We start from the raw sequence: 15,962 nt of genomic DNA, 5'->3' as shown, positions 1-15,962 counted from the left end.
TTTACATATCTATCTTTCCACTAGACTAGGAGCTAATTAAGGGCAAAGATCATGGTTTGTGCACCTTTCTGTTCTAAGAGCCTAGCAGTTGTTCAATAAAGAGTTGTTAGAAAAATAACTGAGTTTTTGCTGTATGAAGGCAGGAGTTTTCATCATTTTTGTTCACTGATATATTCCTAGTGCCCAGAACCAGGCCTAGTAGACACTTGGTAAGTATTTTTGAATAAATGAACAAACGAATGAACAAGGCCTTACCTGGTGAGAAGGTTGGAATTCTGATCTGTAAGACGGTGTCTCTTTGGAGTGAAGGGTAGCTCCCACAACAACCCGGGGGAAGGGGAAAGGAGGAGATTGTTGGCCCGGGACACCAGAACCCTGGGCATGAAAAAGTCGATCTCTCAGCTGGTGAACTGGTAGCTATAAAAGTTATAACACAGAAGAACTGTGTTAAGCAAAACTAAAACAAGCAATCATACTCTCTTCTGAGCCTGGCCCCACATAGCATTCAACCTTCAGCTGAGTCTCTACAATCTAACCACCTTAGACGACTCAAAGGTGCCTAAGCCCTGCCAAGCCTCCCTTCTTACTGTTCTTTCTACCCAGAATGCCCTACATCTGTGGGGAAGCTATTTGTCTTTGAAGGTCCAGCTCAACTGTTTTACCCACTGCAAAGCCTTCCTCGACTTCTCCAGGCAAAACCAGCCCCTTCACTGGAGTCCCACAGCATTTGGTAAAAGCTTCGGTTATGGCACTATAAATTACTAACGTCTGCTTTTCCCCCAAGAGATTGTGAGCTTCCTGCAAGACTAAATCTTATTTATCCTCAGAGCTTCAGCATTTAGCATAGTGCTTGGAACATGGAAGTGCTCAGCCAGTGTTAGATGACTGAATGAAATGGTTTGCTCTCTCCACATGGCCCCACTCACCTGAGCACAGTCACTAGGTAGGTAGCTCATAGCAGTAGCCAGGCTGCCCTGAGCTGCCAGGAAGGTGGCATACTGAGTGACTCTGTAGGTTGTGGCAGGGCCCGGGTTCACCCCATTAGGACCCCGTAGTAGCTCCAAGCTCCTGTTAAGGACCATCACCTTCTCCATCAAGTCCTATAGGAACAAGGACGAAGGCAGTCAGCACTCTTCAAAGCACATCCTGCTCTCTAAGCCCAGGAAGCTCACCCAGGGACTTCCCACTGTGGGTATGAGGGCACCTGGCCATAGCCATGTGGAGGCAGCAGGCAAGGATATACAAGAGACATGACAGTTAGAGAAGGGCCACTTGGCCTCCCTTCCCAAGCTGCTAGCATTGGGCTCGACCAGGCCCATCTGGATCTTAGAATCTCGTACATCTCTGCCTCTTTTTTTGCTCTCTTTACCCTTTCTGTTAGTACATCATCAATTTCAGACTCTGTTATACTATTGTTTCATGTGTGACTTTGTCTCCCCATAAGTCTGTGACCCCCACCTTCTCTGATCACCTGCAGAGTGAGTATCTGTTATAATTTAGATCCACAGAAGCTTTCATAGCAGCTAATAGAAGGCCCAGGGCCTGACAATTACTCAAATATAGAATAAACTTGTATAACCAAACCTGAAGTGGGAAAAAATTATGAAGATTAATACCTAAGCAGCTGCCGCTCAGTCTTCCCCAACTGAGAAGGAGGGAAGGAGGTGATAGCTTATCCCTAGGAGAAGGTCCCAGACACTGAGGGTCCTTCTCTCTTCCCTAATACCCTGATTTCAGCCTGGGTACCCAGAAGACTCACCTCTGATGTCCCTGCACATTCCCACTACTAGCCTCTCTTAAAGGTCTTGTATGGAGGGACCAGGGCTCCACAGAGAAGGGATACCTGTAGAGCCATGGGGGATGAAGCCGGGTGGCATTTGGCCCAGCACTCCACCAGCCGCTCCACACTCCCTGAGCACACATAACAGAGTGTGGCTTCAGAAGTTAGTGCTCTGTTGCCTTCCTGCTCCATGCGAGTACCCAGCATGTCTGCAGAGAGATGGAAACGTCTTTAATGTCACAGGTTCCCTGTGCTCCTCCTCTTTCTCCTGTTTGGAAATAGGTGGAGGACCACGAGCTACGGGACAAGTAACCACAGCGGTGTTGCGCAACTGAGGCTAACTCTGCTCTACAGTGAAGGGCAAAGCTCTTGCATCAAGATGTGACAAGAAAAACAGGAAAACAAATGATCCCTATGGAAAGAAGGGGCATGCACTGTGTCCCTGCTTCTGAGCTGAGCCAGACCTTGGCCCTGACGACATGACCTGGCCTCCCAGAGCTTGGGCTGCTCCTCTACCTCTCCCCTCAGGGTGCCCATTAACTCCATGCTGGAGTCACATCACTCCATCCTGAAGCCTAGGGCCACTTACCACAAAGCTCAGGGAATTTCTCTGGCCCTGAGTATGTCAGTAGCAAGGCCAGTGCCTCTCTCCAGTTCTGCAGGCTACAGGCACACACCATATCCTTCCAATTCTTCTGCACAACACAGGCTAGAAGCTGTAACAGGCAAAGGGGGCAGGAGGCCATCAACCATCCATCCAGCACAGGCAGCAGGAGTCACACACAGGGATATGCTAAAAAAAATTTCACTCATGAGTAGGCTTCCTGTTAGACCACTGACTAGGGGCTCGAGGAGAGGTAGGGGTGGTTAGAGTGGAAAGAGAGAGAGACAGGCAGATCCTCTAAACACTAGTCCCAAGGTGTGGGCATCCACCTGACAAGGTCCAAGTAAAGGCCTCCCCTCCTCCCCTGCATGGTGGGCAGTTACCGAGGAGATTCTGGTTTTCTTCTTGGCCAAGTAGTACTCCTGAGTTTGCCTCAACAGATCTGCACCCCCAGCCTGGGCCAGGATGATGGCATCAGCAAAGCGCTCTTCCTTCAGACACAGCTCCACAGCAGGGCCCAGTTCTCCAAGCAGGAGAGCCTGGCTCAGAAGTCCATCAGTGTCTGCAGGCAGAGGCATCCCCTCCATATTAGCCTGCCCTCGGACCCTAGCTTCCTGTCTCCTGCAGAGCCCAGAGAACACCTCCTATATCTCTGTATCACTCAGCCTCCCTTGCCCCAAACAAATTCCCAAGTTTCATTCCTCAAAACAAAATGTAGTGGGGTGTCCTGGGGTGCTCAAGTCCAGTGATAACTCTGTAAGGACAGGACCCAAGATGAGGGAGAGACTCAAGTGGCAGTATCACAGGTGTGATGTGTGCAGCTCAGCCAGAACAGGGTCACAGTCCTTTAAGCAAGAGTACAGAAGGACAGAAAAAATATCTTGGTAGAGGGCCTTCCATAGGAAGGACCCATCCAAGAAAATCTACAGCCAGAGAGAGCTCTAACTGGTAACAGAATCACCCAGTATTTGTGATGATGGGAGGGAGGCAGGAGGCAGGGGACAAGAAGGAAATGTCCTCAAGTCCGAAAACTCTGATCCCACCTACTCCTACACAGAGGGTTTCTCTCCCTCAGGGTCAGGCTACCTTCTGTGATGGGGATCGCCCATGGAGTCAAGATCTGAGGGATCAGCTCATCAAAGAAGGTTGAGGAGGCAGAGGCTTCTTCCGTGGTGTGTCTGGAGGCCTGTACAAGGAAGGGCAGAGGTGGCTACTTAAGAAATGAACCGTGAAGACAGAGAGCTGGCTTAGTAGTTCTCCCTGGGAGCTCTACTATTTGGCCCTCAATGGGTAAAGCTAAAAGAATAACCAGGTAAGGTTTGGGAAGGGCTCTAGTTCATGGTTAAAATACAGCTCCACTCCAGCTGAAAAGCTTATGAACTCTGTGTCTCACAGTGGCTCCAAGAGAGTGAGGAGTTTGAAGACTTCTACAGAAGGTGAGCACCGCATGAGAGCAAAGCAAAGGGCCAGGGAGGGGAAGATGCCCAAAAGGTAGGTCTCCTGGGCTACCCTAGGTCCAGCTGGCTGGGTTCTTACCACACCTGGCTGTGGAAGGCCTGTTGTCTGTTACTGCTGCGGTCATCTCCCTTGGGCTGAGGACTCTCAGCCAGCCCCACGTCACTCTTCAACCATGTGGCCACCTGCAGGGAAAGACCTATGAGTAACACACTTCCCAGCACGAGGTCAAACAAGCATTATGCTTTCTTCCCACTTCCATACCCTACCAACTGGACTCTCTAAGATGTTTGAGCTATTTTCCGGGTAAAAAGCCTAACTCCAGGAGGTAAAATGTCTGTATACACATTAATAAAGCCCAGGAAGAGGTATTCTGAGATGGTTTCCAGTGGCAGGATTCTCTTCTTCTCTGCATCAAGCACATGTGTCTGATGTGAAAGCAGCTTACCTTCTTTTGAAGCTCATCTTTACTGTATCCCAATAGCTTCAGGAATTTAATTCTAGAGTCTTGCTCTAAGGTCACCTAAGGAACCACAGAACACAGAAGTCTCCATTAAATGAGTATGAATGACCCTCTCCTACACCAGCTGGTCATCTGTGCCAGTGTACCCTCAAACATAGTTCTTTGTACTACCAGAAGTGCCCTACTGAGGCCAACATCATCTCTTCCCTTTTCTCCCCAGATCTGAGTCCCGCTGGGCTGTGGGCATAGTGTTAATAAAGCCCTTTTCCCCTTCTGCATGAGAACTGGACCTTCAGTTGACTTCCTAAATCTGTTATCCTGGTAACTTGATAAGAGTAAAGTGTCAGCTATGTTTCTAGGCAACACTGCTTGTGACTGGTAAATTTGATCTAGACTGGAACTATCTGAACTATGATCCACGTGGACACCATGCTCTAGGCTTCCCTGATTGCAAGGACTCTTGTAATTGAACAGATCCCTTGCAGGGACTCTAGAAGCTATGCTTTTGGAGTTGGTAAAAGAGATATTGCCCCTTGAGGGCGTAAGGCTTCTGGGCCAGGGCAACTTATGCACCTGCCTGATGTACATCTCATCTCCTTGCACCTGAGCTGTCATCTGGGGAACTGATGGAGAGAACTCTGAACTGCTGCAAGGACTCTCACAAAAGAGAACCACCTGATGCTGCCCTGCTGACAAGCTGTGGTTCCCGTCCCATATCCTTCTGAGGATACTGATGCCAAGAGAGCCTACAGTGGTCTTGTGATTCTAAATGTCTCATTGAAAAGACTGCTGGTGGAAGCTGCATGGATATAGTAAACAAAGTCAGCCTACCCACTCAGTGTTGCAGATCCTGAAGGCTGAGCCTTCAAGAAGCCCTACCCTAATCTGGGTTAGCTGGCCTGGGCTCTTCATTTATCCTACACAGAACCATGAATTCTGACTACCATCTTTCTCATAGTCTCTCAGGGCTCCCTCCTTCTTCCACACTCTTCTTTTGGAGATGTTCATCCACATTTAGCTTCAAGACCATCATGACGGACAGCTCTTAGGTAGCTTTTCGACCAGACTCCCCTCTGTCCTATGGGCACCGCTGCCTCCTTTGTTCAGCAAAGTAAAGGCTGAACTCCTGATGACTCCCTCTATTCCAGGACTATTACCTGTATCCTGCTTATAACAAAAGCATCATTTCTTACTCTTCCCACACCATTTTCTAGCTTCACTCTATAGCTGATGATCTTTCTCAAATCCTTTTCTCTTTTCCAGATTCCTGGTGTCTACCTTCATAAAGTCCCACTATGTTTGAAGCAAAGACCCCCAAGTCCTTCTTAGACCACACAGGGACAGAGTTTGTCCTTCTTGTTTTATTCTTTCCTACAATCCCAAAGATTTGAATAATCCTCTCACTGCCTGTCCAATCAGTTATTTCTCTTTCTTCCTTCACTCCTCTCCTCTCATTTGCCCATTTCCTCTGACAAGTATAGCTCTCCTCCTGGTGTCATAAGCAACTTGAAATTAAATTAGCACTGGAACTGAAGCCATGCTTCCAGAGTAGAGCACTGAGTCCCACCACAATGACTTGCCTTGTGTGACTTGAAACAAACTCAAAGCCTTTTCATGACAATGTACCCTTCCAGCCAATCTTTTTCCCTTCTTCTCCTTTCCTACCACCTTATCTGCCCTTTGGCATGGTACTGTGAAAGCCTCCACCTTGGCTCTGGTAAAGTAGCCAGGACATCGCCAAGAGTAGCAACAAAGGCAAAAGTCACTTGCACTCCTCAGGTTCCCTAGCTGTGAATGGTCTCTGAGCCTCTGGTAAAGGGTGAAGATTTTGTGTCTACAGGGTGGGTGTCATGTAGGAAAAAACCTAATAGGGGTTAGAGCCTCTAAAGTCTGGGTCACAGTGTGGCCATGCATCTCCTGGAGTTGAAAGTGGTTGGAATACCCAGCTTTGGGGAAACACTTCTGAGTAGCCAGGCTTCAGGCTTCTTACTTTCAGGAACTGCCAGAGCATCTTTTCGCTTTGCAGTGATGCTCGTTGGACCTTGTTCTGACAATAATTCAGGAGATTTCCTGATCCCAGGGCCTCCTGCAGCTCAGCTGACCGCATCAGGAATTCAGATTCTGTGGTGACTTGACTGATGAAGACGAGGTGGAGGCAAGGCTGTGGCACCTGATGGGCAAGTGTGTTGAGGAGGCCAAAGGTAACCAGCTTCCCCCCAAACTGGTAAGGAAAAACAAGATGGGTAAAGGTCATACCTTCAAGTTAAAAATTAACACCAAGTCAGGATCACAGGAAAGGCTATCTATTGGTTGACCCTAGTATTGGAAATCAATAATAAGAGAACTCCTGGGGGTGGAATAGGATCAGGAATTGAGTACGGAATGTGTTCCTATACCAAAACCACCTCTGCATTTTTAGCACCATCAGCCTAAAACTGCAGCACATGGTACTCATCTTCCCCTCACCTGCCCTGGTACCACCATTCTCCAAGTCACCCGGACTAAACACCTTGGCATTATCACAGACTCTTTAGCCAAGCAACAACAAAGCCTTATTTTGTTCAATGTCTCTTACGCAGGTCCCTTCCCTGTCCCATTCCCAGTGCTAGTACACCTAGATTACTGGAATAGGTTGCTAGCCTCTCGGTCTTCCTCCTCCAATCCAAGCCTTAGACTACCACCCTATACCTGCTGCTACTCAGGAGCTTATGTTTTCACAAGGCCACAGGAGAGAGCTTAAGCTCCTCTGACTGTAATGCACAAAATCCTCCAAAATCAGGACCAGATCTGCCTCTCCAGCATTTCTCTCCAGGCTCATTTATGTGATCTCTCCAAAGTGCCCGTGTCTGTGCCTTTACCCATCACAACACCCTCACCTGAGCATCCTCTTCACCAAATTAGGCACTTTATATAAAGCATCTGGCACAAAAGCAGACCTGAGCAAAGTTCCTTTACTCCAGCAGTACTCCCCGTTGGCTGCACACGAAAACCACCTGGGGAGCTATCCAAAGCCGCCAGGCTGTAGCCCAGACAATATATCAGAACCTCTGGGGGTGACACCAGGCATCAGTATTTTTTAAAGTTCTTCAGGTTATTCCAATTGCAGCGTGGTTGACAACCACTGCTTTACTCCCCCACCATTCACTACTTCCCTTCCTAAGACCCCCTCCTTAATGAACTTTCCCCGTCAGAATTCTTCTCTTGACTCCTATAGCACAAAATCTACACGAGATTAGTGCTAAATAAAACCATCTTAACTTCTGATTTGTATAGTACTTGATAGTTTTACAAACTGCCAACATATATTCTTATTTGAGGTTCATGCCAACTCACTAACATAAGCTGAGCAGGTATTTCTATCCCTATTTTACAGATAAGAATACTGAAGTCCTGAGGCAAGTTACTTGTCCAAGGTTACCTAGCCAATAAGTGACAGAGTTATAGTAGGAATTCAGGTCTCTTGACCTCAGAATTCTTAACCTCACTTCCTTTTCAGTGCACTGGTCTTACCTCCCTAATAAAACTACTGACTCTGAAAACAAGAACCTCTACTTTTATACATCCGTTTTTATCTTTTTTTTTGAGGAAGATTAGCCCTGAGCTAACATCTGCTGCCAATCCTCCTCTTTTTGCTGAGGAAGACTGGCCCTGAGCTAACATCTGTGCCCATCTTCCTCTACTTTATATGTGGGATGCCTACCACAGTATGGCTTGCCAAGTAGTGCCATGTCCCTACCAGGGATCTGAACTGGGGAACTCCAGGCCGCCGAAGCAGAACGTGCACACTTAACTGCTGCGCCACTGGGCCGGCCCCATACACATCCATTTTTAATTCAAATCTAATATTTAAACCATTGAGCTAGGTGCTCTAGGGCCTTGCTACTCCTCACTCAGACCAGCAGCAAGGGCATCACCTGGGAACTTGTTGGACCAGCAGAATCTTTGGCCCTACCCGAGACCGAACAAACCAGAACCTGAATTTTAATAAGACCTCAGGTGATTTGTGTGCACATTAAAGTTTGGGAAGCACTGCTTTAGGGATAAAAATAACAAGAAGTCCCTATCCTCAAGGAGTCTATTACTTAGTGGGGTATCCAGACATGTATATGAATAACTTTAGTAGAGTTAGAATGTATTGGGGCCGGCTCCATGGCCGAGTGGTTAAGTTCGCGCACTCCACTGCGGTGGCCCAGGGTTCGGATCCTGGGCGTGGACATGGCACCGCTCGTCAGGCCACGTTGAGGCAGCATCCCACATCCCACAACTAGAAGGACCTGCAACTAAGATATACAACTACGTACTGGGGTGGGGGCGGTTTGGGAAATAAAGCAGGAAAAAAAAAAAAAAGATTGGCAACAGCTGTTAGCCCAGGTGCCAATCCTTAAAATAAAAAAGGAAGATTGGCAACAGTTATTAGCCTAGGTGCCAATCTTTAAAAAAAAAAAAGAATGTATCATTACAGGAGTATAAATCTGTGAGATTACGGAAGTGAGGGTACGTTTGACTTGGGTTGAAGATGGGCATCATGCGGGGAGTGGTATTTAAGTGAGGAACATTGAAAGGCTTCAGTATGATTCACTGGCCCAGGAGAGAAGGTGAAGGGTAGGGTACAGGCAGAGGCAGCAGAGTTGATGAATTATCTGTGGAACAGAAAGGTGTCATATGTAACCAGAGCATAGGGAACACATGAGGATAGAAACTGGAAAGGTAAATGGGGCCTTGTGTATATTTGGCCTTGAGCCTATAAGCCAATGAGGGTCAAAGGTTTTTAACAGAGGAGTGACAGGATGGAATCTGCATTTTCTTCCTTCCTGCTCTGTATTCTAACCCATACACTACCAGTCCAGACATGTAAGAGTGAAAGAAAAACTAGGTGGAACCTCAGGCTGTTCTCCATAACCAAGAAGTCTACAGCAATCAATTCCTTTTAGACGAGACTGGCGCAGCAGGCAGAGTGAAGGGGTAGTGAGGGAAGCTATCGTAACTCTCTGCTTCAGCGTTAAGTAGGACCTGATCTGAGACACAGGCAGTGGGAATAAATCTCCTACAGAACATAGCTCCATGCTGCAAACACAGTAGGCTTAACGAACACATAGACACACACACACTACACTTACAGCAAATGAAACTCCTGTTGGCCTTCTCATCCATTTGGGGGGTCTTTTCAAGGGAGGTATCAATGATGCTTGAGCTACTTGCTCTGGCACCTGCAATGGTGGGAGAGGCTGGCCTTTGCTGAAGGAAGAAGAGATCTGAGAGTAAAAGGACACCTGCATCACCAGCTGGAAGCGATGGTTTAGCCAGTAACTCTACCTACAAACTCCATTTTGGGAGGAATCCATGAGAGACTCAATTTGACCCACGAAGGCAGGACTCCCATATTCTAGGAGATGGGGATGGGACTGCTAGTGAGGACAGAACTCTTGGGAAGTCTACTGCATCCAAGGTCTACAGAGTGTGATACAAAATGGATCTATAGGAGAAGGCGGTAAGACAGTTCATACTTCCAAAATAATGGTCCCAGCATGGAGTCCAGTGTCCCTGAAATACCACAGGGAACATCCAAAAATAAAATTTACAACAATATGGATGGACTTTGATGGTATTACGCTAAGTGAAATAAGTCAGATGGAGAAAGAGAAATATAATTTCACTCATATGTGGAAGATAAACAAACAAACAAATGCACAGATACAGAGAACAGATTGGTAGTTACCCAAGGGGAAGGGGGTAGGATAAAATGGGTAAAGGGGGTCATTTGTACAGTGTAAGACGGAAATTCTGAGACTTTTGGTGGTGAACACAATGTAGTATATACAGAAGTTGAATTATAATATACACCTGAAATCTATATAATGTTATAAACAATGTTACCTCAATTAAAAAAATGTAAATGAAAACATGGGGGAAAAAAAAGAGTCCAGGTGAAGGTTTCCTTTGTATTGTGGCAGAAACTGACATCCTCCCAGGAAGATGGGCTACTCTCCCAAACCCAGGGCCCGGGCCTCCCAGTCTCCAGTAGTCCCCACCTTTCCAAGGCCATATGTCCTCTCTGCCTCCAAACAGAGACAGCCCCTTCCCTCCAGCATTCTCCACCTAGCCCTTCAAACCTTGTCAGCTTGTCTCATCTGCTGGACGTCCCAGCTCCTACCCATCACAGAGTACAAACTGATCCAGCCGTCAAAGGAGGCAGCAGAGAACACTGGAGGGTCTCGAGGGCACCACTGGACATCAAAGCACCAGCTATTCTGTGTGGGTAGCTTATATACCACCTAACATGAGGGAACACAACCATTAAGGAAACTCTGACTTAGGTAAGGCAACCCAGAACACAGAGCTGCAGTCGGGATTCCTCTACCCGCTCATCTCCCTTCCCAGCAGGCCCATAGGAGGGCCAGCCTACCTCACTGCTCCCCAGATTCCAGCATAAGATCTGATTATCTTTGGCACTACTGAGCAGCAGCTCAGCATCAGCCTGGCTCCATGACACTGACAAGATCCCCCTAAAAAGGGAAGAAAGAGGAACTAACATTTGTTGAATGCCTATAAAAGGGTGCCTTATATATCTGGGATAAATCTCATCCCTATAAAATAAGCATTCCAATTTCATTTTACAAATGAGGAAAATGAGGCTTTGAAACATCGAGTAACTTTCAGCAGTCACAGCCAAAACCCAAGTCAAACCCCAGAGCCTGCGCACTACACACTCTACCACTCTGCCTCCCAAAAGTCACTGCAGGATGGCCTGCTTCTTTTTCCTGATAGTACAGTGGGGACTATGAATCAGGCAAACAACTATCCCTTTGGGTGCTTTTAGGCCGGGAGGGCAGTGAGGACCTAATTCTCACAAGTCTGCAAGGAGGTAATAAAGGCAAAATGGCCCTTTAGTCAGAAAGAACAGACCATGGGGCTGCTTTCTCAGCTGTCGGCCCAAGAGCTACAGCTTCAGAGGCAGGCCTATTCACAGGATAGACAGGAGCCAAGGTTATTTTATTAAGAATAAGTCTTGGAGGAAGCAACTTTATCATCTAAAGAAATGAGCATTATCCTCAGATCAGAGCGTGGGCACTGTCCCAGGGGGACTAAACACTGGCTCCAATATTTCTCATGACCCCTTCCCCACTCACATCTCTAGAAGTTAGATGGAATCTCAGGCTCTTCTCCATAACTTCTGGGTCTAAAGGACTCTTCTTGGTTGGGGTTGGAGGTAGGACTGGGTGACTGTGTGTTCACTGGGATGGCTTTAAAGCCAGAAAGGATGTTTGGTAACTAAAGTGAGGCATAACTGCCTCCTACCCAGGTCAGTTATGCACTCCCTTCCTCACCCTCCACCAAGGATGTGGATGGAGTTTGAGATGCTACCTGCTGTGGCTCTCCAGCACCTTCAGGGGTGAGGAGGCAAAACGCAAGTCCCACAGCTGAATCACTGGGAGATGATCATCTTCCGAGCACAGCACCAACTGGGTGGCTATGTCTGGGTGCCAGGCCAGTCCTGAGCAGTGCATCTGTGAACAAAGCAGACCCCAATGGGTGATGTAACCTGACTCTTTCGGTTATGAACCTTTTCTGCCCAGTTGTAAGGGGACTACTCTGAGGGTAGATTTTGGGTCTCTCCTATGTGACTCGGAACATCACAGCCATCAAGGAATAACTGATGACCCTGAATAAGTAAGGACCCTGAATAAACAGAGCCTCCAGATCAGCTCTGTTTAGCTTCCCTAAGCTTTCACTCTCAATAGGAAATCTGCTAAGGGGCTGAATCCACCTGGGCAACAACGAAAAGCAGAACCCTGGCCAGGGAAAGAGCAGTTCCAATGGCTACAAATGAGAGAAAAGCCAGAGTCCAAGCCTGAATTCTGCCTCCACGACTCACCCTTTTGCTGTGATCACTGACTTTGAGGATAGGTTCATTCTTCCTGAGGTCCCACACAACTGCCTTGCCGCTGGGGTGAGCAGAAGACAGAATGTGTTGAACTTGCCGGTTCCAAGAGAGTGCCCGGATGTCTTCTAGGGGCTGCTGAACCAAGAGACATCTGCTGTTCCACTGCTCCCAAGCACCCAGAGAAAGTCCAAGAGTAAACATGGGGCTTCCCAAACCAAGACAGTCTCAGGGAGCTAGGCGTTGAACTTTGCGGACAGGATCCTTTAGGGTACTGGTGTAAGAAGCTGAAAGAATGGCAGGCACACTTGGGTTTTACTCCTATCCCAAGGTGTTCCTGAGAGGACAGAGGCAAGATTTAAAAGCAGCCCTCTTGTCTATGACAAAGAGAGAGGGAGAGAAGGAGGAAGGTGAGGGAGGGAGGGAAACATAGACACCCAGGAAGCCCAGAGAGAGTGAGGCAGAAAGAAAAGCCATTGCTACTTTTAGGGCATCAGGTTCTATCAAATTCACACTTAACTTACCTCATGATACTGTAAGCATAAGATAGAGAAAAGCCAGGAAGCAAAAAGATGGGCCCAGTTACAGACTGACAGACAGGTACACTCAAGAGACAAAGATACCCCAGACCCCCAAATGCACGGGAGAACCAGACACAGAGCCAAGGCTGGCCCTCCGCACACAAAGGACAAGGGTATATCTGGGTGTCCTACTCTTGCCCCGTCTCCGCTGAGGCCAGAGCTCTACCTAACCCTGCCTAAGCTATACTATGATAAAGAGTATTCTCACTCCTCCACTCAATGTTTGTTACTCCTCACCCTTCTTCATTTTCCTTCCAGAAACTCCTAGGATGGTTAATGACCACAACCCTCCCCCCACCCTTACCCTTCCCTTAGTTCCTGCTATTATCTGGCCGGTAGCATGTTAGTCGGTGGAGCTTTACTGCCCTCCAGTGGTAAAGACTGAAATCTCCTGTGCTCTGGCTGTCTCCAGAACCCAAGACTTTCCCTGGGAAAATCAGCTGCACACTCTAAGCAGACAGCCCTGAGAGCCTCCTCACCTGTGACTTGGATCCTGGGGTCAATGGCACACTCAGGTTATTCAAATCCCAAATGAAGATTTCAGAATCACTGGCCCCTGAGGCCAGGAGATTGCCCTGTATGAAGAATAGGCCTTTGGAGATACCCTCCCGGGAAGAGATGAGAGCAGGAAAGAGAGCCCCATTTGGGACTGCTACAGCCTCCCCCATAACAGCCTGGGGAAGGTTCAGAGTTACAAACTGGAGGTCACAAGTGAATGCTTCCATTCAGATCTGTTGCTCTATGGCTTGGCCATGTCTGACCAACTGAAATGCAGTACCTGGAAAGGATTAAAGTCGAGGGCTCTGACAGCCCCGGTGTGCTTCTGTCTCTGGGAAATCACAGGCTCCTTCCCCGATGACAGGATGTGGGTCACATTGTACAGAGTAAGCATGCCATTGTCCCCGCCGCCTGCAATAACCCCGGAGCCTTCCAGAAGCCCAGTGCCAAAGATCCCCCAGATCAGCTTGTGAAACCTACAAAGAGGAGGAACTGGCATCAGCACCAACTCAGGTCCCACAGCAGTAAGCAGAGGGTAGGTGTCTTTGTCAGCCTCTGCCGTTATGCAGGCATCCCCACCCCTAGCTGGGGCCTCCCCGTCTCCCTCATTTCCCAGACACAGAACAGAGGTCTCCTCTGCCCCATCTTGCCCCTTCTCTGAATAAATATTCCATCTGTGTTATACTAGAAGCCAGGAGGCCATTGCCTTGGAGTTGTGTGGGGAGACTATTTTTAAAGTTACTATTATTGGGGTTATATAGGCCCAGTGATAAATACTTCGAATAGATTACTTCACTTAATCTTCACAACTCATCAACAACTAACACTTATTGAATACTTGCTATATACCAGGCACTGTTTAAGTGCTTTACATGGATTAGCTGATTTAATATTCAACAAGCCCATGGAGTATTATTATTAACTCTATTTTCAGGTAAGGAAACTGAGGCACAGAGAAGTTATGAAACTTCTGTAGGAAGTGGCAGAGTCAAGGTTCAAAGCCAGGCCCAAGTTATTTCAGAGCCAGAGTTCTTTTATTTTAAATTATTTTTATTTTAATTTTTATAGCAGTAACATTGGATTATAACATTATATAACTTTCAGATGTACATCATAATATATTTCGAATTCTGTGTAGATTACATCATGTTCACCACCCAAAGACTAATTATAGTCCATCACCACACACGTGTCCCTAATCACCCCTTTGCCCTTCTCTGTCCCCTCTTCCCCTCTAGTAACCATTAATCCAATCTATGTTGCCATGTGGTTTTCTGTCGTTTTTATCTTCTACTTATGAGTGAGGTCATATGGTATTTGACTTTCTCCTTCTGACTTATTTCACTTAGCATAATACCCTCAACGTCTACTCACGTTGTCATAGATAGCCGGATTTCATCACTTCTTATGAGAACCAGAGTTCTTAACCATCATAGAATGCTGTCTTCTATTTAGAGGAAGATCCAAACTCTTCTATACCTGACTCAAAGCAGGTTCCTGAGACCAACAATTGCCATCCCCTCTTCCCTCTCAAGCTGGAAGTGAGAAAAGACCCAAGGACCTCTCCACCTCATGCCTCTCCCGTGTGACTGGCCCACTGAGCTGCTACGTGGCTGCAGTGGGCCAGCCCTAGAGACAGAGAGGCACAAAGAATAAACACACCACTTGGGAAACACTTTTCTGGCCTTCTGAGGATGCTTCTAACAAGACACTGCCAGTGTCTTGCAGAAAAGAAAAAGGTGGACCCTAGGCCCTCTGCAAAGCCTTAGGGAAAGCATGTGAAATCTCCAAAGCCTCATAGATGGTCTGTCCTACATTTCACAGCTGCTAGCGAAGGATATTTCCACAGCCCTTCAGAGAAGCCAGATTTCACATCAAATGATTTCATTAGATCCCCAACTGAAATGAAATGTTCCCACACCTTGGGACAGTCAGCAAAGAAATTGAGTGGGGTGACTGGGCAGGAACCTGTTTGGCCAGTCATTAGAGCAGAGCCAACCTGTCAGAAGTGAGGAGCTAAGCACCAGTTAGGACGTCAGCATCTGAACAAAAGAGCAAATGTGACACAAATGGTGGCTCTAAAGCTACTGTCAGAAAGGCTATGTTTTCTAAGGTTGCACTGATTTTAATGTGTTCAGAAAAATGTGGCAAAAGAATGTGTGTTCCATACTGGCTCAAGAGGTTGCCATGACATCCAGGGGCTAGAGCTCAGTGTGGGCAGAGGGCAAGTTAACGAGTAGCTAGAGAAGCCCATAATAGGTCACAGAGGAATTGGAGGAGGGTATGGCCAGTGAAAAACTCACATGGGAATGGTAGAAGTGGTCCAGTGACCTCAGTGTGGTCAGAACACATGACCCAGAGACCACAGTAAAAGGTACCTGAGACCTCAAGGGGGTGTCACCAAAGGGTTGAAGAAAAGGGCCCAGTTACTTTAGAGTGACCAAAATGCAGAACATAGGATGTGACTAAATGATTTTCTTTCGGTAAGCATGTATAAAGTACATTCCTATTGTTAATCACTAGTGAGGGTGAAGCTGGAGCCCAAATAGGACACGATAGCGAACACCTGGGAGAGTGGGTACAACTGGGATGAGTCAGGCAAGGAAGGGGACTTCACTATTCAGTGGGCTCAAGGAGTGTCAAGCATCTCTGCTCTGCAAATGGACAGGGAATACATAGGTAGCTCTGTGTGTGCATGCGTG

The 15,962-nt window shown here is 47.4% G+C and overlaps 1 protein-coding gene across 37 annotated transcripts in view; it reads right to left on the bottom strand.

Moving 5' to 3' along the window:
* Nucleotides 1-15,962, bottom strand: part of SEC31B (SEC31 homolog B, COPII coat complex component) — a 30,228-nt gene that overhangs the window by 6,679 nt on the left and 7,587 nt on the right. For 6 of the 37 annotated variants that reach the window (XM_070222779.1, XM_070222733.1, XM_070222803.1 and 3 more), the window contains 16 exons: nucleotides 13,541-13,736; nucleotides 13,242-13,337; nucleotides 12,176-12,316; nucleotides 11,665-11,807; nucleotides 10,706-10,805; nucleotides 10,413-10,574; nucleotides 9,420-9,554; nucleotides 6,293-6,523; nucleotides 4,288-4,362; nucleotides 3,926-4,024; nucleotides 3,471-3,570; nucleotides 2,768-2,946; nucleotides 2,370-2,496; nucleotides 1,844-1,989; nucleotides 927-1,100; nucleotides 256-417 (listed from right to left, as the gene is read on the bottom strand). In XM_070222779.1, coding sequence (XP_070078880.1) covers nucleotides 256-417; nucleotides 927-1,100; nucleotides 1,844-1,989; nucleotides 2,370-2,496; nucleotides 2,768-2,946; nucleotides 3,471-3,570; nucleotides 3,926-4,024; nucleotides 4,288-4,362; nucleotides 6,293-6,523; nucleotides 9,420-9,554; nucleotides 10,413-10,574; nucleotides 10,706-10,805; nucleotides 11,665-11,807; nucleotides 12,176-12,316; nucleotides 13,242-13,337; nucleotides 13,541-13,736 — 2,266 coding nt within the window. Of the gene's footprint in view, nucleotides 1-255; nucleotides 418-926; nucleotides 1,101-1,843; nucleotides 1,990-2,369; nucleotides 2,497-2,767; nucleotides 2,947-3,470; nucleotides 3,571-3,925; nucleotides 4,025-4,287; nucleotides 4,363-6,292; nucleotides 6,524-9,419; nucleotides 9,555-10,412; nucleotides 10,575-10,705; nucleotides 10,806-11,664; nucleotides 11,808-12,175; nucleotides 12,469-13,241; nucleotides 13,338-13,540; nucleotides 13,737-14,634; nucleotides 15,141-15,962 lie in introns of those variants that run through there. The other 31 variants (XM_070222751.1, XM_070222789.1, XM_070222810.1 and 28 more) reach the window with 10 other exon arrangements.

This window comes from Equus caballus, chromosome 1 (genome assembly GCF_041296265.1).
Source record: "Equus caballus isolate H_3958 breed thoroughbred chromosome 1, TB-T2T, whole genome shotgun sequence".
Classification (NCBI taxonomy): domain Eukaryota; kingdom Metazoa; phylum Chordata; class Mammalia; order Perissodactyla; family Equidae; genus Equus; species Equus caballus.
The sequence above is the reverse complement of the archived record's forward strand: the minus strand, read 5'-3'. Positions and strand labels throughout refer to the sequence as shown.